The sequence below is a fragment of the Vanellus vanellus genome (assembly GCF_965231255.1).
Source record: "Vanellus vanellus genome assembly, chromosome: 30".
NCBI classification, from domain to species: Eukaryota; Metazoa; Chordata; class Aves; order Charadriiformes; family Charadriidae; genus Vanellus; species Vanellus vanellus.
Genome location: NC_138935.1, coordinates 1,357,106 through 1,376,625, shown reverse-complemented (window position 1 = coordinate 1,376,625; position 19,520 = coordinate 1,357,106). Strand labels below are relative to the sequence as shown.

At 51.4% G+C, this 19,520-nt stretch overlaps 2 protein-coding genes across 3 annotated transcripts in view; both read left to right on the top strand.

Annotated features, from left to right (window-relative positions):
* Positions 1 to 732: 732 nt before the first annotated feature.
* The window catches only part of UBL5 (ubiquitin like 5), a 114,875-nt gene continuing 96,087 nt past the window's right edge, over positions 733 to 19,520 (top strand). Inside the window, exon 1 of the mRNA XM_082496674.1 lies at positions 733 to 736. The gene's annotated coding sequence lies outside the window, so the exon portion shown is untranslated. The remainder of the gene's footprint in view (positions 737 to 19,520) is intronic.
* LPAR2 (lysophosphatidic acid receptor 2) lies at positions 4,189 to 11,231 on the top strand. 2 transcript variants are annotated; one of them, XM_082496679.1, is made up of 3 exons: positions 4,189 to 4,265; positions 6,084 to 6,826; positions 10,691 to 11,231. In XM_082496679.1, exons 2-3 carry the CDS (start codon positions 6,094 to 6,096, stop codon positions 10,990 to 10,992), a joined length of 1,035 nt encoding a protein of 344 aa, XP_082352805.1. In that variant the 5' UTR covers positions 4,189 to 4,265; positions 6,084 to 6,093; the 3' UTR covers positions 10,993 to 11,231. The 2 variants fall into 2 exon arrangements, with proteins under 2 accessions (XP_082352805.1, XP_082352804.1); XM_082496678.1 differs by lacking the exon at positions 4,189 to 4,265 and having other exon boundaries at positions 5,900 to 6,826.

Sequence of the window (19,520 nt, the reverse complement as noted above, 5' to 3'; positions counted from 1 at the left end):
TTTGGCCTTAAACTAATTGTGGAATGGAAAGGATCGTAAATGCCTCGTGGGAAGGTGAAGGGTCTGCCCTGTCACTTGAGTAAGACACTTTGAATTTGAAATGACTATAATATTGTTGTAAATCTGTCTGGTTGCAGTAGGGGCTTCTGGCTCTCCGTGTTAGGATCAGACTTCTTGGGAACTTGGTGGGTTTCTGCTATGAGAAAGCAAACCTGTTAAAACAGAGATTTTATTCCCTCCCCCCCAAGAAAGGACTCGAGGATTACCTGCTAGCTCAACTTTTTGCTGCTTCTAAAAATGCACAGGGAGAGCTTGTGAAAGGCCCCTCTGCCTGGTCTTGCGGGTGCCCTCATCGCTCCGAAGGTGCAGAATTTTAAGCAGGTGGCAATGATAGTTTCTTTCTGAGTGGTGTGGGTGTGTTTGTGTTTGTTTTTAGCCCTCCTGAGCTTTCTGGCACGATTTTGCCCTTTGGAGGCTGCAGGGCGCAGGGGCAGAATTGAGGTAGGCTGGGGCAACTTTCGGCTTTTGCAGGACTCGACAGTTGCCCCTCTGCGATGTCCGCCTGTCCATCCGTCCTTTCTTCTGCCGGTGTCACTACTGCTCTGCTTCCATTCACCGGCCGCCCTGCTCTGTTAATGTGTCCTTGGATCCGTGGCCCTATCTCTGTCCCCTTTGTGCTGGGCTCTCTTTGTAAATCTCCTATTTTACATCACATTACTTGGCTCTGGCGGAGCTCCACGGTGTGCCTGACTGGCAGCAGATTAGGGTTGTGCTTGGTGATAACATTGTTCCTCGGGGAACCGACGATGGTAGGAGGAGGGTGGGAGCATAGGAAATTGGAGTGGAATGGAAATTGCTGGGGCCTTTGCAAGAGCAGCAGGCATAAATCAAAGTGAATGGATGTTGCAAACTTGGTGGTTTTTTTTTTTTTTTTTCCTTCATAATTTATACAGCTGTGGCTTGTTAGCACTACGTGTGCTCTTGGTATTTGTACGGTACTTAGCAGGTAAGATAATCTCCGATGTGTCAAGGACTAGCTAGGCTCGCATATCAGAAATGTGACCTCTCTTTCTAGCAGTGACACAGACTTTTACCGAGTTACAGCAGGGAAATCCTTTCCGGTCCGTGCCTCAGTTTCCCTTGTGTCTCACACAACACCTCCTCCCCGTTTCTCACCCATTTCGGGGGTTTTTGTGTTGCACCGGGCTGATGTAGCGGATGTGGGGGGCCGGATCCTGACCCAACTGTCTGCTTGAGAGGTGGGCGCTGTGGTTGCGGGCTCGGAAAACAGCCTTCTGGTGCCAAGGCAAGACATCCCCTCCATTGTGGGGTCACACCTGGTCATTGGGGAGAAGATCTCCTCTCCCCCTGCGGTGGGGCGAAGGGTGGACCCTCCTGAAGGTGGGCTCTCCCCACAGGGCGAAGCGGTGGGGTTGGGAGCGTTGGGTCCAGAGGGTGGCAGTTCCCACAGAGCAACGCGAAGGTGATGGTGGCGGATGGGAGCCGACCTGTTCCAGCCAGAACCGGAGATGCTTGGAAAGTGGCTTTGGCCTCCATGAAGGCGGCGAGGACTCGAGTTACAGCTCCTGGGTCTCCTGGAAGGACCCGCCTAGGGGAGGACCCAAGGAGGGACGGGCTCCTGGCAGCTCTCGCAAACTTGCCTCCCAGGAGCCAGTGTTTCAGAGCGGTCCGTGATGGACTCCGGGGCTGCAGCGCTTCTCTGAAACTTTCCTGTAAGGCACTTGGCTTTTTTTTTTTTTTTTTTTTGATTATTTTTATTTTGTTCTTCTCGCTTGGAAAGCACCTCTGCCCTCCAGAGATGGGGATCTCCTTGCTGGAGAGCTGCCCTGGCTTCCTGCGGCGGGGAGGGCAATGCTGAACGTCGGGGTCGGATGCGGTGGGCTGTGCTTTCAGGTAAGAACGCTGTCCTCTGGAGTAAAATCTTTGTACTGTTTACGGCTTAAAAATAGAGCAGTGGTTTGAATGTTCGGCCGCGTAAATCCGTGTGCGGCGGACATGGGTAAAACAGGTTGGATTTGGGTCCCTGCGAGCCTTTATAGATCCATTGTTCTGTCTTTATCAGCACTGATTGCAGTTATTAGTGGGAGCATAAATTCAGCCATTCATCCCTGTTCGCTTCCACACTACGCCGGCGGTGGGTCTGCTCACGAGTGCTGAATGTCTTCCCAGATGCCAAGGAGCTGGCTAGCATTTTCTACTTCTTGCAAGCCAGAGGCGTTGGAGAAGGGAGGACGCTCGCACCTTTACTTTCTGTGTAAAAGGACTCTGAACTTACCGTGAACCTGGGGCTGTAATTAACTGAGTAAGAAAGGAGATGGCGTACGGGTACAGATAACGCTGGTGAGGGGGGGGAAAAAAAAAAAAAAGGCACATTCTGCGCTGGTTTTGTGCGGTGGCTCCTACCAAACTGCAAAAGCCGTAGGTGATTTTACGGGGGGAGAGACTTGAGCAGAGTCGGAGGCAGCGTGATTAGAGGAGAGGCTGTGTTTGCCTATTGCTCAAGGAAAGGGGCCGCTGAACTGTTGCCGCACGCAACTGGAGGCTTGTTTTACCGAGTAAACAATGCTGGTAAGGCAAAAAATCTCTTGAGATCCTGCTGAGGAGTGTAAGGCCATGGAAGGGGGTTGCTCGGACACTGAACAATAGATTCCTCCAGCTCCTTTGTGCATCATGGCACCAGCCTGACTTTCTGGCTGCTCGCTGCCGTGAGCTGGGTGTTTCTCTTCCCGCTGAAATTGGGATTGGTGGCATTGTCCGCCCTTGATGCCGAGGTCAGTTTTCTAATTGCAGGGTAGCAGCGGAGTGGCACGCCGGCTCCCCGGACCGTCGCAGGCGTTAACCTGCCCGTCCCTCCTGGACCTCACCCAGCTCACGGTGCTGCGCGGGTTTAGTTTGCCACCTGCGCACGTTTCGGAGGGATTTGCAACTCTCAAACTTCTCCCCGTGCTCTTGCCTAAAGCAGCATTTCAGACGCTGTCATTAGGATTAACGCTGAGGGGCTGTTGCCCTAAATTCGGGTATAACACAGGCAGAACACGGCGCCTTTGTGGGGTTACGCAGCTCTAATCCCCTCCCCCAGTAAACATGCCATTGAACCAGTACTTGTATAACGCTTTGAGAAAAGCTCAGCATTTGCCAGTGAGCGCGCAGTCTTACGGAGGAAGTTTATGGGGCCTGGCATAGCTGGGGAATCTTTAATATTTGCAGCAAAATAAGATTGGTCTCTGTAATTTAGTGGCAATTTTAAAGCTAGTCTTCTCTGGGTTTAATTTGTCTTGGTGCCAGCTCAAAAACTACTGAGAATAAGACCTACATCCATCAACGCATCATTTCACTGTAGTGTTTTAACGTTTCTTAAAAACTAAAGCGCAGTGCGAGCTGTCTCTGTGCTACGCTATGCACAGGCGAGTGTCTGTTCCATTATGATCTTCATTGCATCAGATAAATTTGATAATGGGGGGGGGGGGGAGGAACACACGCTACTCCACAGTGAAAATGTGAATGGGATTAAAGACCTTTGACACCTGCTTGTTCACGTGGCTGGGTGGTGTACGGGGTCCGCCCGTGCCATTTTGGTCTCTCTCCTTCCCCACCGTCTTCCCTGGGCATCCGCCTGTCTAATCTTAAAAACGTGAAACGACTAGTCGAACTTCAGCAGCGATTTCCTCTTAGATTTGGGATGAAAGCTTTTGAAAACGTTTAGAGGAAACTCTTTCGCATAAGAGCGGCCCAGCCTTGGATTTGGTACCCCCTGTGCAGGTGGTCATCTACCCGATCCACAGCGGTTGTGTCCCTCCTGTTCCCAGGCTTCCCTCCCTTCCTCCTCCTTCCATCGCTTTCCGCTGTTCAAGCCCAAATCCTCCCCACTTACCCACCACGCGGCATCTCTGCAGAACCCCTTCGGTTGCTTCCATCCCCTGCGCTGTGTTTGGACCACACCGCTCCCCCGAACAGCTCTACGGCTCTGGATCTACGGACATCCCATCACCTGAAAAGAGAGGGAAGATGGACTTGTTATACAGCACCAGCCCGCGACTCCGTCCCCTGGGGCAGGTTGATTCCTCCTCTGCCTCCTTTTCCTTTTTTTTTCCCCCACCAATACTTGTAAAAATAATTATTTCCCCGTTCAGCAGATCTTAAGGTTGAGTTGCATGGCTTTCTCCCCCGACGGTAAATACAGCCATACGCCGAAGCAGGCTGATACAGAGCCCATTGCACGGCGGAGAGCAGAAGTTCAGCTGCAGGTACGACCGGGTTTCCTTGTTTGCACAACCGGGGATGTGTGCGGGCAGAGGTGGGTGCGGTGCCGGTGATAATAAACCGGCCTGCCTGCGATAATCTCGCCTCCCTCTCGCTCACAGCAGCCTGGCTGCTATGCCCAGAGCTCCTGCTGAAGCGTCCCGCAGAACAGAGCGGTGCCGGAAAAACCCTCTGCTGCCTCGAGAGTGGAGGAAGGTGCAACTAATTAGGGCCCCTGAGCTGTCTTTCGGTTTCGGGGGTGATTAAAGTGAATCGTGAGTCAGGCACTTTGGGGTTTCTCCCTCTCTGAAGAGGAGCGCGTTCTTGCCGCGCGCTCTTCGTTAAGCGCTCTCTGAAATGATGGTTGAGCTCGCGAGAGGACAGGGAGAACCAGTGACTTCATGCGCGGAGCGCAGCAGGGTAAGGAAAAACTGTGTCATTTTTCAGCACCTCGGTGCCGCAAGGAAGGAGGCTCCAAGCTGGGTTTGCCCATCCCAGCAGGGACCGCAGCCAGCCCTGACTTGAGATTTCCAAGCTCTTGGTTAGGAAAGGAACACGAACATCTGCCGTGGGGTGTAATGATCGGGCTGCTTCTCATCCCTCGGGGTTGTGCATGGTGCTGTATTTTTTTTTTTTTTCATGTTTTCATTTATTTTACGAACAAGTAACACAAGTGTCGATTATCGGGTTTAAATTCTGACTCTGGAAGGTAAAGCACCCTTTAACTTAACCTGCTGCTTCGTGCTCGGCTGTCTGCAGGACAGGAAGTTAATTACCAGAGAGGTCTATGGGCTTTGCAAATTAGCACTTAACGTTACGATCCAGGCGAATGGCTTGTCTGGTCTTGCTCCCAGTAATGCCCAGTGCGTCAGAGACATGGGGAAAGCCCTTCTTGAGACTTAAACCTCTTTTCCTACCAAGGATTTTCTACCAATTTCAATAAGTTTTGAATCGCAGCCTCGTTCCAGACCTGGGAGGGAAGAAGGGAGTCGGTTCCCTCGTTGCGCGGGTGACTTATCCGGTGATGCTCTGGGTGCCGACCCACACACTGCTGTGTAGCTCAAGTGCCGCGGGGGTTCCAGGCGATGCCGCTCTTCCAGAGATCCAGCCCCATGGTCGTACGCGTGGGCTTCTTGCCGCTGCTTACTTTTCAGGGCCAAGGAGTTTGTTTCTGCCCGGCTCTACGTGCTCTTTGCCTCTCAGCACAGTTTGGGGAGTACTCCCCTCTTTCGGAAGGATGGGTAAGCGCCGCGCAGAGAGCAGCGTTCGGAAGCGGCTGTGCGTTACGTCGGCCTTTAAGTAATAAAACTACTTGGGAAAGATGAGAGGTGTGTGCTCACTGACCCAGAAGCAGCAGTCCTGGGGGCTGCGACAGCTGCAGAGGCTCAGAGTCTTCATCAGAGCGTTGTTCTGCGATTGACTGATAAACCTTCTGTGCTGCTGCTTTGTTTTTACATTTCTGAAGCAGGACATCTGGGACAACAAAAATAGTTTTGCCTGTCATCCCCATGAATCTGCGTGGGCCCGACAGGGAGAATCTCTTATCAGATCTGGCAAACCTTATCTCCTCCCATGAACGTTCAAGGTCTTGCTGCATCCGCAGTACGGCTTTGAGGACAGATGAGGACTCGGCCTGTGAGATGTGTAGCTCTGTCTCGAGTACAGAAGCGTTTTCCTGTTGCTCGTGTGGTGGTTTCTGTGTGTTTCGGGCTCCTCCCCGCCTCTATCTGTGTCAAGGGCATTATCGTAAGGCTCAGCATCTCTCCAGCTTGTAATAGTTGTGTGTGTAGGCACAAGCTAATGACACTCTTGTCCCTCTTTAGGACAGCAGCGATGAAGCACTGTTTCTACAATGAGACCGTGGGGTTCTTCTACAACAACAGCCGCAAAGAGCTGACCACGTACTGGAGGACGAAGGATGTCCTGGTGGTTGCCCTGGGCCTGACAGTGAGTGTCATCGTGCTCCTGACCAACTTGCTGGTCATCACCGCTATCATCATCAACCGGCGTTTCCACTACCCCATCTACTACCTGCTGGGGAACTTGGCAGCTGCCGACCTCTTTGCTGGCATCGCGTACATGTTTCTCATGTTCCACACGGGGCCCAGGACAGCAGAGCTCTCCCTGAAGACCTGGTTCATCCGCCAGAGCCTGCTGGACACCAGCTTGACAGCCTCTGTGGTGAACCTGCTGGCAATCGCTGTAGAAAGGCACCAGACTGTCTTCACTATGCAGTTACACAGCAAAATGTCCAACCAACGTGTGATGATCCTAATCTTCTGTATTTGGGTCACGGCCCTGCTCTTGGGGCTCATCCCGTCCTATGGTTGGCACTGTCTCTGTGCCCTGGAGAAGTGCTCCAGCATGGCACCGCTCTACAGCAGGAGCTACCTGACCTTCTGGGCCATCTCCAACCTGGTCATCTTCCTGATCATGGTGGTTGTCTACACGCACATCTTCATCTATGTCAAGAGGAAGATGACACGGATGTCCAAGCACACTAGCTTCCACCCCCGCTACAAGGAGACCATGATCAGCCTCGTCAAGACGGTCACTATTATCCTAAGTAAGTCCACTCCCTGTAGTCCATTCTTTGATCCTCCATCCTGGGTTGTGTGGGGCTGGAGAGGGGAACGTGTTTGGGACAACAGGGAGGACTGGGAAGAGACTTTCTGCTTCCCTGGTCTCTGAAGATCCTGGGGTGATGGTTTGGTTTGGCTGCTGAGGAACTCGACGGTTTTAGGACTCTGCCGGAATTGTGTGTGAGCTGTAACCGGAGCGACCCGGCAGACAGAGGGAAGACAAGCTCCTGCACCTCTTCCTCTCTGACATGGCCACTCCTCTGGTTAGCAGGGACAAGAGGGACTGTTACTGGTGTGACGTGGTAATACCCGAGTCCTGAAAGCGCAGGTGCTTTGGGCAAAGAAGCAGCTCTTATGAGCTCAACTCTAGTTTGCTGCCTCCACAGAAGAGCCGCATGGAACTAGGAGCTATAATCAGGCCTTAATCAAGAAGCAGCACTTGGTGCTTCCTTTATTAGAGGATGGAGAGAGGTTTGGGGCAGATGTTACACGGCAGTGGGGAAAGAATGAGGGAGTTGCATCCAAATTCCTTACTGTTTACTGGAACAAAGCACTGAACTCTGTTTAGATTTTTTTTTTTTTTTTGAGCAGCTCAGGACCAGGTCTCGATCTGCTCAGGTAAATCCATCCCTGGGAAGTCTCAGCTCTTAGTTGGAGCTGCTCTCCGTGAGTAGGGGATCTCCAGCAGGGTGCTAACTGCCCCGTCAGTCTGTCCGCATCCACAGTCCGTAGTGCAAATAGGAGCAGAGCAGTGACTGGAAGCGGCTGGTGCTGAGGCTCTGCCTCTCCGGCATATTTATTCGGACGTGTGCTGTTTCTGCCCAGTGCTGGGCACCTAGCAGCAGAGGCTGGTGCTTCCAACAGCCTATCGCTTCATGATTTCTTTAATCTGCTTTTGCCTCGTGCTTTAACGGGCTAGCCACCTTTCTTTTAAAGTGAAATAAATCAGTGCGCTCACATCTTCTGCAGCTCGACTCCGGGCTTGTGGTCGCAACCCCTTGCTCGCAAATCTTTCCTGATAAGCGCAGAATTTGCTCCGTCAGGGAAACCTCGTAGCTGCGAACAAAGACTACTCCCTTGCGAACTCCCGCTGGCGGAGCGGGCCGGGCAGGGGGAGAGCAGCGTGGGGGGGCTGTCGGGCTGCTTGGTGTGTCCCTGCTCGGGGGCACACCGGCTTGCCGGGTCCTGTTGTGACTTGTGAGCGCTGAAACCGGAGTTTTCTGCCTGTTCCTGCCTTTCCTCCTGATGTCGTCTTCCCTGCCTCGCAATCTCTCCATCTCTCGTGCACAGCTGGGAGTTCATTACCGCCCAGAGGGTCAGCGGGGGCTGAGGAATGATTTACTTCATGTATTTTGCACAGCCCAGAGTGGAGAGAGAAGTTGTTTTGTTCCCCCTTCCCTCCTGGACAGCATCGGAGGGTCACCCCGTGGTGTCAGCAGGACTGCTTCGTTTTCTGGGGCTTCACAATGTCAACTGGAAGAGGGTCGGCAGGATGGGGACGCTGGCCAAGAAGGGAAAAGCAACTCACGCTTGGTGCATCGCCTTGTTTTGGGAGATCCCTTTCCTCTTGGTGTCCCCCCTCCTGGCTCGCCCTGCCCTGCCCTTTGTCTGCTGCCTTGAGAGAGGAAAATCTTAGATCAGAGGAGGCTCAGAATTGCTGCTGCGGTTCCACAGGGAGTTGGGACTGGTCTGAGGAGGGATGGAGTGCGGAAAGGTGAGGGAGAATGAGGAGTTCATCAGGCATTTGGGACTCTTGTATCCCAAGAGCGTTTCCCTTCCTCTGCGGGGCAGCGTTGGAGAGAAGCAGCAGTCCGTTCCGCACAGGAGGGAACAAGGGAGGGAATTGCTCAATTCGGGGGGGAAAATACCTTTCCACTCAGACTCAGCGTACAGAAAATTGAGACTGCAGAGGGTTGGTTTTTTTTTTTTTTTTCCCCTCCCTGTGAAAGCCCTGGTGTAATGCCTTCTCCACCCTCGTTCCCCAGCCTTCTGCAAACTTGGACTCTGCACAGAGGAATGCTTTGCGCCTTATGCATCAGAGGGCGTAGCCGCTGGTGAGCGTGCGAGGAAGCAGAGGGTGCGGTAGGAGCTGTCTGTGCCACTTCATTGCGAGGCGAGGGAGCCGCGGTTGATAATCCCGCAGGTCCCGGGCATTAAGAACAGGTCTAGGAGCCGACCTGGAAACCAATAATGAGTCCAAGGTACACTTGGAAGCAAGAAGCAAATTTTCCCACAGACCAGCTGAGTGACACAGGATGCGATGATGACCCAACCGCGGGGCAGAGTCGTTAGTGACCATGCTGTGTTAGATTATTAAGAGCTCAGGCTGCTTTCTGAATACTTTAGCTTTCATTAAGGAGCAAGGAAACCATCTGGATTTGCAGGCAAAACCTTAGGTACCTCTTTTTGGTTTCCCCCCCTCATTTTTAATATTCCTCTGGCTTTACTTTGTGCTGCTGGGAGCCAGTCTCTAGAGAATCTGAGAGATGCTGAAAACCCGGCCAAACAAAAGTTACACCACTAAACAAAGAGGTCCTTCTCCTGTAGGCTGAGGGTAGAACTATGGGAGCTTCCTTCATGACAGCCAGGAATTAGTTTTGTATATTTCCTAAATTTAAAGGAGGCAAAGTCACGTCAGCAAGCGCAGGGAAAACTGCCCGGCCCAGATGTGGTGGCTGCTGTGCTGACCACCTGGGAGCATGAGTCGCCTAAATAAGGGTGACACGATGCAGTGGCCTGAAATCGTCGGGGAACACTCCCAGAAACCCAGGAGATCCCTCCCAAGTGTTGCTTTGACTCTTCACCAGGGCAGCATTTCACTCAATGACAGCTTTGAATTCAGCCTTTCGGTTTTGGTGCAGCTCCTCTGGCTGCCGTTCTTCCCCGGCAGATGTTTTTTTCAGCAAAGGGTGTAATTGCGAAGTTCCCAGCAAGCCTTGTTCTCTTCCACCCTTTCCCAGAAGACACGGCAGGGTACAGCTCCTGCGCTTTAAGATACAACTTCACGCCTGACCTCCAGGAGCACCAACCGATGGGCGAGTGCTCCATTTACGTCAGCTTTAAAATCATGACCATAAAAAGGGCTTTAGGAGCCGCAGGCACCTCCCACTCCGTCATGCAAAACAGCAATTATCCTTTTGCCAAAGAGCTTTGCAGGTGGTGGCAAGAACGTAGTCTCGGCCCGACTGAATCAGTGGTGGAGTCTGTCCAGCTCAGTCCTGGTGTTGGCCAGTCCATCGCTTGGCTCTTTTCTGCTCAGCATAGAGCTGTGGGACAGTGACTTCATGGCACTGCCCAAAGGGTTGCCCAGGACTCCTCTTAACTGAGCCCCCCATAAACTGCACGGGCAGCGGAGATGGTGGTGTTCAAGATGATCTAGAACTGAACTAGATCAGTGAACCTCAAACCGGGGCAATGATCTTCAAGGTCCCTTCCAACCTAAACCACTCTATGATTGTAAGATGTATCACTCGGACTCTTCCCCAATTTTACTGCCTGTTCCCCTTTTTGGGAGGGGTTGGTATGTAAATAGGAAACACGGACACTTTATCTTCACTCTGTAAATGTAACAATGGGGATGAGGGGAGGTAAGTGGAGTGTTGTTCTGAGTGAACGGGGTGGGGGGAAACCCCCCAATGCCTCCATTTAATATTCGCTGGTTGAAGCCTCGGTCTTCCTCCAGAGCAAAAATAGAGAGTGAAACTATGGTCTGGGTTTTTTTTTTTTTTCCCTATTTAACTTTTTTCACAAGATAAACCACCGGTGATTCCACTGAGCATCTTTCTGGTGAGTGACTGGGCAGGGCCGGGAACCTGCTTTTTCTCTAACAGGGGTTCTTCTCTCCCCAGGTGCTTTTGTCATCTGCTGGACGCCAGGACAAGTTGTGCTCCTCCTGGACGGCTTGGGCTGCAAGAGCTGCAATGTTCTGGCCGTGGAGAAATACGTCCTTTTGCTGGCAGAGATCAATTCGTTGATAAACGCTATTGTCTACTCTTACAGGGACAACGAGATGCGTAGCACCTTCCGGAGGATCCTCTGCTTTGTCTGTTATAGGAATTCCAAATACACCCCCACGGTGGTGAAGTTAAACAACACAGACCGCAGAACGCTTTCTCAGAACGGGCACTTTACTGTGGATTCCTCTATTTAGCTGTGGATCAGTGAGACGAGCGCGGCGCTGAGCAGCGGCCGCTTTCTGAGCGGGAGAGCCGAGGCGGAGAGCGACCTGCTTCTAAAGCAGTAGGGACGTCTTTTTATGTGCTCAAGCATAAATATTTCTAGAGAACCACTTGTCACCGGTAAAGGACAAGATGCTTTTAAGGAACTGCTGGATGGTGCGTTATTTAGGACAAACGTACTTTGAGTAGTATTCTTATTAAAGACTGCTCTTTCCAATGCAAAGTTGGTTTAATTTAGCAGCATCTAGAACTATGCTACGTGCAACGGGAATCGCGCGTGACCCCGCAGCGAGCAAAGTATTTCCTTGGTACTTCAGTATTACTGCCTTCACAAACAGTCGTTCCAGCGGTAGCGTGCTCCAAAGAGCTAAAGCTCTTCAGCTTTACGCGTTGCTTCCCAAACAGAGCTGCTTAGCGCTTCCCCAGAGAGTCTTATTCGGGTCGTGTTCCACCCGCTTCACAAGTCGTATTCTTCTTAAGGCCTCTTCCGAGAGGAATCTGTTTGAATTGCTTCCTGAGAAGCAGATCCCCGCTTTCCGAAGTGTCTGTTACTGAATTTCAAAGTGTTCTGGGCTTGTGGAGGATGTCTTAGGAGCACCTAATCCTTTCCTAAAATGGAGAGTGCTGCTGTAACTAGCTGCAGTTGTGTTTGTGTTCTGCTAAGTGATACCATGTGGCATTCACAAGTTCATTGCCTATTCATAAATGCGGAGTGAGTCATGTTCCCACTAAACCATCGTTCTCCTCGCTGAAATCCCTTTGGGACAGGTTTAGGTTGGATTCCAAGGCAATCAGTATTTTGCCTTGGGTTTTAATGTGCGGTTTGTACCTTAATACTCAACTGCTCAAATAACGTGTTAACAGGCTGTTCAAACGCAGCCTTTCTCTCGCAAAGCACCATCAGAAATTAGCAGTATTAACTAATATCAGCGCACGTAGGATCTAGCTTTCTGAGTGCGTCCATTTGCTGCATCTGACGTGCCCTGTAAACTGCCACCCTTGATGGTGAGGCCGCGGCTGGAGGGCAGAGGCTTTGCTGGCAGAAGAATATTCACGGCTGAGAAACCGGGAATGCTTCTCCAGGTTTCCTTTACCTTCACGCGGTTAAACTTTTAACAGCGTGAATGTGCCTGCATCAGTCCAAAATCCAAAGTTAGTGGGTTCTGTGAGAGCAGAGAGAGGCTAACAGAAGGCAGGATTTGAAATGCTGTCTAAATTTATAATTTTGGGGTTGGCTGTTTTATTCAAAACCAAACCAAACCACTGTTCTGTCAGATGATCAGCTTCCTGCCTGATCACCTCAGCTGGCTTTGCAGAGAAGACGACTTACTGGAGGCACTGTTTCTCAAATACGCGTGTACGGACCTTTTCTTGCAGAACGTGGTCAGGAAGTGACAGTGTTAAGGTGACGGTCTTCTGGATTGACTACAACAGTCTTGGAATATGGTTCCCACCTCCGTGTCCCAGAGACTTTTTGAATAAACATGTTGTCCTGGGTTTTAGGGAAAAAAAAAAAAAAAAAAAAGACTTGGAATTTTTCCCTGTCTTCCCCCCCGCCCTCTGAAGCCCTGGGACGAACACCATCCTCCGGGTGTGCGGTGGGATGCTGGCCTTCACGCTTGCATCCGCTGCCACTTGCCGCGCGGTGGCCCTGCTGCTGATCTGCCTCGGCGGTAGGTTGTCTGTGGGCATCTCGCAGGACCGTGCACGTGGGTCTGGAGGGGCGACAGCCTCCAGAAAGACCGTGAAGAGAACTGGAGGCAGTCATTTTCAGCCAGAGCAGGGGGTAAGACTGCAGCCATGGTGCAGCGTTTGCAGCCACCAGACTTGGCTGGTTTGGGGAAATGTCACGCTGTTGAGGCGTACCACGTGGTAGGGCTAAGAGAAGGCATAATTTCATTTTTATTGCCAAAGAAGACTTCTAGTTACTTTTACTTTCCCTGGAAAATGCTGTTATCGGGATAGAGGTACACACTGTGTGTACGCACGGCAGTGGAAGCAGGTGGCGAATGAGCCGTAGCTGGAGGAAGGCCGTAGCAGTGAGCGCCTGGAAAGCTCTTACTGGGAGTGCTGGAGCTGGGACAGAACCAGCGTAGACCTTCTCCGCTTTCCTGAACATCCCCAAAGCGGGAAGCGCACGAGTCCTGCTTCGTGCAAAGCTAATTTTACAATTAAATACACGCCAAGATCTGCTTTTATTAACAAAGGGAGGGGGAAAGGAGGAAATCTTGAAAGCTCACGCTGCCAAAAAGTGGGATTAGTACCAGTCTGATTTGACCGGGGTGTGTGTAAGGAATTGACTGTGCTGCGTTTGGGTGTGAATGAATCTTTGTAGTGGGCGAGATGGCGCTTGGCTCCTGAAAGAACTGCAGTTGGCTTTCATGCCCAATTGGGCCTTTAATAAGCTGTACACGTTCTTCCCTGAGGGATCTGGACGCCGGCCTGACCTCAGCCTTCTGCCGGCTGCTCGTTGAGCCGCGTGTCAGCGGCGCGATCCCGCGCCGACAAGCGCTTTCGTGTAAGTACCTGCAGCGCAGGCAGACTTTACGTCGCTGCCAGCAGACTCTCGATGCTTTACCGTCTCCTTATAGAGAGGATCATCTTTTTTTTTTCCACTATTTTAAATAGTGAAATAGGGGATTTTCACTATTTTAAATGGCTTATTTAAGTTTAGCCTAACTGCCGAAACGGTCTCAATACTAAACAACTGTCATACAGCAGCACCGATGGAAAGTCTATCAAAGTCTATCAAAGATTTGACCAGTTTGTCCCAAGCAGAATATCCTGACTACCCGGAGGATGTCAACGCTTTCTGTATAAAAATGGTCTCTGCTGATTAATGGTAACTGAACGTACAAATGCGGCTCTGCCCCATTTCCCAAAGGTAAATAGCAACGGATTAGTGCAAGGAGGAGGAAAAAAAAAAAAAATAAGTCCCGAACCTTTAATGGAGCTCGTTTCTGAGCGATGGCCAGCACCCGTCGGGAATGGAGGCAGGCAGGTTGCCTGGAATTCTTCAATGCGCTTTCTCTTCCCGAGGGACTTGGGACCCTTGGATTTCTACTTGTTTCCAGCTGGCTGTAACAGACGGGAGAACAGGAAATTAGGAGTCATAGAAACTAGCCTGGAAAGAGCGCTGTCTTCAGTGAGATTTGAAAAGAAATGGTGAATCAATGAGGCAGAAGAGATAGGAGGAGGATTATAACAGCCCTCCCAGCAACAAAGGTGAAGGGAGAGGGGGAGACGTAAATGGTGTATACAGAACACGCAACACAAAAAAGAGCAGTTTAGGCTGTTCGGTATTCCGCGTGACATTACTTTCTAGTTTTATTTGGAAACACAAAGCTGTGTGTAACCGCACGGAGGCAGGAACCACGTCGTGCTGTTTTCCACTCACTGCTTTGTGTCCTAAACAAGATGCTGCAGCGAAGGGTGTGGTGTTACCTGATTACACGTTCGTTTCCCAAAGCTGCTTAGAAGACTTTAAGTATAACTTTATCATTGTGTGCAGAGCTGGATGTTCCCGGGTTCACCACGGGATTGCTTGGTTTTTAATTCGCAATCCACAACCTACGGCGTGTTTAGCTTAAATGTGGCCATATCCCTCTTTTCAGTTTGCGAAGACCCCCTGCCTCCTTCTAAATCATAGTCTGAAACTGCCTTTGAAGGTTCATCGCTGGTTTCATCAAACTTTTTTTTTTTTTTTTTTTCCCGAGAGTGTGTGTTTGTGGGGGTTTTGTGTTGTGTGGGGTTTTTGGTTTTGTTTTTTTTTTTTTTTTTGAGGCATGTGAGATTTGTTCTAGACTTACTGTGCGTTGGGTGGGAGGAAGGAAGAGACACCTAGGAACTATTTGAAAGGGATCAAACGTGGGACGAGTGAGAACACACAACTTGATCAAAGATAGGCCGTGCGGTTCCAGGAATGAGAGGTCATGCCTTGCTGACTGGTTGGAATTCCTGAAGCAAGCTGCTGCCAAAAGTAATAGGGATTTTGGTGTGTTTTTTTGGGGAGGGTAGCACCGGAGACTAATACTGTAGGGACTGATGGACTCCGAAGGTTTATTTTATTGGAGCGAAAAAAGAATCCAACAACAACAACAAAAAAAAAACCCTGCAGGAAGGGGAAAGACAGCAGAATAAGGGGGAAAATGAGATTAATAAGGAGAAGCTGGTGATGGCGGGTTTTTCTTTGTTTTTAAACTTCAGTCCGTCGTTTCTCTGACCTCCTGAGACATGGAAAATGAAAATCAAAGTCTCCGCTAGACTGTAAGCATAGCGAGGGCAGGAGTTGAGCCTTTTGGAGCCAGTTGTGCTGTTCTGAGTCTCGGGCAATGCTGGACCATCGGGGCTGAGAGCTTATTTTTAATGCGCGAGGATGGCCGGTGTGATGCCGGGGTGCCCCGCTCTGCGTGACGGTGGCGGATAATTTTGGAGCCCACCCATAGGCTGGCGTGGCGCTCCCCCAACCGAAGGCCAGTGAGGGGACAGCGCGCACCTAAAGCTTTTATGGGGCGAGTTCTCCTTGCCTTAGGACACAACGTTAGTGCAGTTGTGAAGTGAAGCCTGGTATCTCTCTGCGGTGGACGGGTGTGTGCGTAGCCAAGATAACTTACAAAAGGTCACACTGACGGTGTAATAATTACTTCCCCGTGGTATTTCTGTGAAAAGCTGTCCTATAAAAAGCACGGTGTTTAGCTGCAGCGGTTGGGTTTCACGAGTCCGCTCTGACACATGATATGCGAAGTTCTGTGAGCCAAAAGTGAGAAGCACCCGTGCCTCATCTCATCTGAAAGCTGTTGCAGCCCGGAGTCCAGCTTCAAACGGAGTTTTTTGGATGATGCTGCTTTTCTAACTTGGTGGTTTTGAGCGGGTTTTGTCCTTGCGCTGTGGCTGTCACGGCAGGCACCAGAAGGAAGAGGTAAGGAGGGGCTCCGATTTGCCTGCGTTTCCCAGCAGGGAAAAGAAAACTGTCCTTTAGTTGTTCACACCCATTTCCTGATAAACCTCACCTCAGAATCTCTTCTGTAATGGTGACAGAGCATTTGGCTGACTTCTGCTTGACTCGCACCCGAAAGGGAGCGGTTGGTTGTGTGGCATTGGCCCTTTTCATGGCAGAACCGGTCTTACTCTCCTTGATTCCGGTGAGCAGAGGAAAAACCCAGAATGCCAACTGGAAAAAAACGTGCCTAGGATCTCCCAGATGTTCCTCGCGTTACACTAGAAGGTGCCTGTAGCTGTCTCTAATGCTGCAGCGTCCCCATCACGCCCTTGATGTCCCAAGCACTGCATGGGAAGAAAGTCCAAAGGCTGCAGGAGAGTATCTTCCTCCTAAGTTCCGCGATCATGGGCTCGTCTAGATTTCAGTGCCGCCCACCAGGAAGTAAAAGGAGCTTGCACGCTTGATTTTTGCTCTAATATAGTAATTTTTCACAAAATTATTTATTTGGTGCTACTCACCTCTGATTCTTAGCACTCTTCTCTTGGTGGGAGTAGTGCAGCCTGGTGGAGCAGTGGGATCTGGTGGTACCAATGGCCAACTGGCCGCTGTGCTGTATGGTGACAGAGAAACAGAAATGCTTTTGGCACCGCTGCTTTTCTCTTCCAACTGCCTCCATGCCTCAGGGGCCTTCACTGAAGTGGTGCTTGCTCTTATTTTCTCTCTGGCTGTCAAGGAAATTGCACTTTTTATTGCAAATAGTCAGAGATCAAAGATGCATCCTCGTATCTTGATGTTTTCTGGCATGGGCACTGCGGCTTTCAGTGCTAGATCAGTTTTATTTTACTATTTCCTTAATGCATCTCTAAGAAGCAACTTAGTTCGCAGCTCAAAGCAAAGTAAAACCCATCAGTGTCTGGAAACCCCGGCAAATTTCACAAATACGAAGGCCAAAGCCAGAGCATCCCAGAGCTATGGAGGGGGTGTCCTCGGGGTACTGATGGTGACCTGTGTCACCACGGTGGTGCCTGTGGGCTGAGGCACGGACTGTGCAGTCGCCTTCATCTGCTGTAGCAGCGCTTGATGTTCCCGAGGCTGTTGCGGCAGCAGCCAAGGGATGCGTAAGCAACTTGAGGTTGAAGCTGCAGAATACGAGCATGAACCACGAGCAGAAGCCAGGAGCAGGATGATGCGATGGGCTGCAGCTCTCCAGAGCCCACAGAGATGTCCACAAGTGGTGGTTTGAAATGGTGAGTGTATGATTCTCCTTGGAAGTAGCTCACGAGTCCCCTTACTGGCAGGAAAACCTTGGCAGCCGCTGCTGTGCGGCACACTGTAGCCTTCCTCCGCCGGGAGGCAATGTAAGCCAGGCTTTTCTCTCGCCCTGTGCTTTCCTGTTCTCCGCCTGACGCTTCTTCGTGGCCCCTTTTCTGCTGAGCAGGGGGACGCACAGCCTCCCGTGAGCCAGCTGCCCTCCTGGCACTTCTTAATACTCTCATTGGCACTTTTCAGTGCCCCATGGAGGGGCTGTGCCACCCGTGCTGTCACCGGCATGGAGCCGGGTGACATTAGTCGTGGCAGTGGAGCCTGGTTTCCACAGATTGCCCGTTAGTTTTGGGGCTGAGCAAAGCCTCCGACTGACCCGTGAAACCAAGTTCATACGCTCCAACTTACAGGACACCGACAGCAAGCGACAGTCACAGATGTGAGAGCAAGGCGAGTGTTTCTGCCCATGTGAACCACAGAACGGTTTGGGCTGGAAGGGACCTTCAAGCCCCCCCCAAGTGCCACCCCCTGCCCCGGGCAGGGCCACCTCCCCCCAGCCCAGGTTGCCCCCAGCCCCGTCCAACCCGGCCTTGAACCCCTCCAGGGATGGGGCAGCCACAGCTCCTCGGGGCACCCTGCGCCGGGGGCTCACCGCCCTCACGGGGAAGAATTTCCCCCCGCTGTCTCCCCTAAATCTGCCCTCTGCCGGTGCCAAACCGCCCCCCCTCGTCCCACGGCTCCCCTCCCTGACCCAGAGTCCCTCCCCAGCTCTCCCGGAGCCCCTTTAGGCACTGGAAGGGGCTCGGAGGGCTCCCCGCAGCCTTCTCTTCTCCAGGCTGACCCCCCACCTCTCCCCCCTGTCCCCCCAGCAGAGGGGCTCCGGCCCTCCCAGCATCTCCGGGGCCCCCTCCGGCCCCGCTCCACCAGCTCCGTGTCCTTGGGCAGGTATTTTCACACACATACATATAATCTACATATTTTATGGGCAGAGGCATTTGCAAATAACTCTGAAATACAGCTGGGGAGCATGCAAGCTCCTTGCTGGCTTTCCTTCTCCGGAGGGAGCCCATCGCTGCTGTGTACTGCTGCCTCCTGTTGCAAAAGGAGCGATCACAGGTCTAGCAGCTAATTTAATCCCATCGCGCCACAAACACTTATTTGAGCTGCAGCTCTTGCTATGGAAATGCCCGAGATAAGGCACAGACTACAGTGGGGGGAATCTCCCTGTGAGTCTACGCTCTGTGGGCTTCAGGCGCAGTTTATAACATGTCACTGGGCATCTGAAGTCCTGGCTTTGGTTTTAAAATGAACTCTTCCCCCCCCCGCTCCCCCTTTCTGTGCTGACAGCAGAGAATTCACTTGCTAATTATACCCCAGTCCATTTCCAATCGAAATGCACAGGGCGATTTATCAGAGCGCTGGAGACAGCTCTCCCCGTTCCCTTGGCTGCATCAGCAAGAACTTTTGCAAGACAATTTAATTTCTTGTCATCTTTTAATCCAGCTCCTTCTTCCCCTATAGTCAGCTCGTGAATGAGAAAAGATGGTTTATTAATCATTTTAGCAGAAGGCTGAGAAATGCAGCGTTTCTTCTGTGGTGCCTGTGCTGTATGTCATCAGTCAGCATTTCCGGAGCGCTCAGAGCCACAGGGTCATAAACATTCGGCCCTGTGACATGGGAAAATTAGTTCCCTCATTGTGAAAACCTGACAAGTGTGAACGCAGGGAGCCAGGTTTTTGCCTTCTTTGGGGCCTTAACGGGTGTTACTCAGAATGGGATTTGGCCCCAGCGTTTTATGCAAGAACCTGCTTAAAATAAAGCTGGAAAAAAAGTATGCGTGTTCTCAATGTCACATAGAGAGGGGTCACTGCCTTATGGAGTTGAGTGGGATCTCCCAGCTCGAAAAGCCAGGCGTGTGCCTCAATCAAGGTCCCAAATGGGTGCCAGGTTGGAGTAAATGGAAGATTGCTGGATGCTGCATAACTTTTCCACTAAAAAGTGATGTGCTAGCATCTATCAAAGGCTGCAGGGTAAATACCGCTGTCGTTATCGCCTTACTGGTGAGGTGGGGTAACAGAGGAGGGGTTGGTTGTTCTGAGCCAAGTCACAACCCCGGGACTCCCAGTGTTTATCCGTTCCCTCTGTCGCTCTCTGATCCGCCTTGCTCCGTCTCCCCTGTCTTCAGCCCCACCTGCTTCTGCTCCTGTGTCTTTCCAAATAAGTTGTCCCTTATTTAGGACACTTTCTATATTACTCCACAGGAGTAGCGGCTTGGGAAGATACCCAAACTTCTTATAA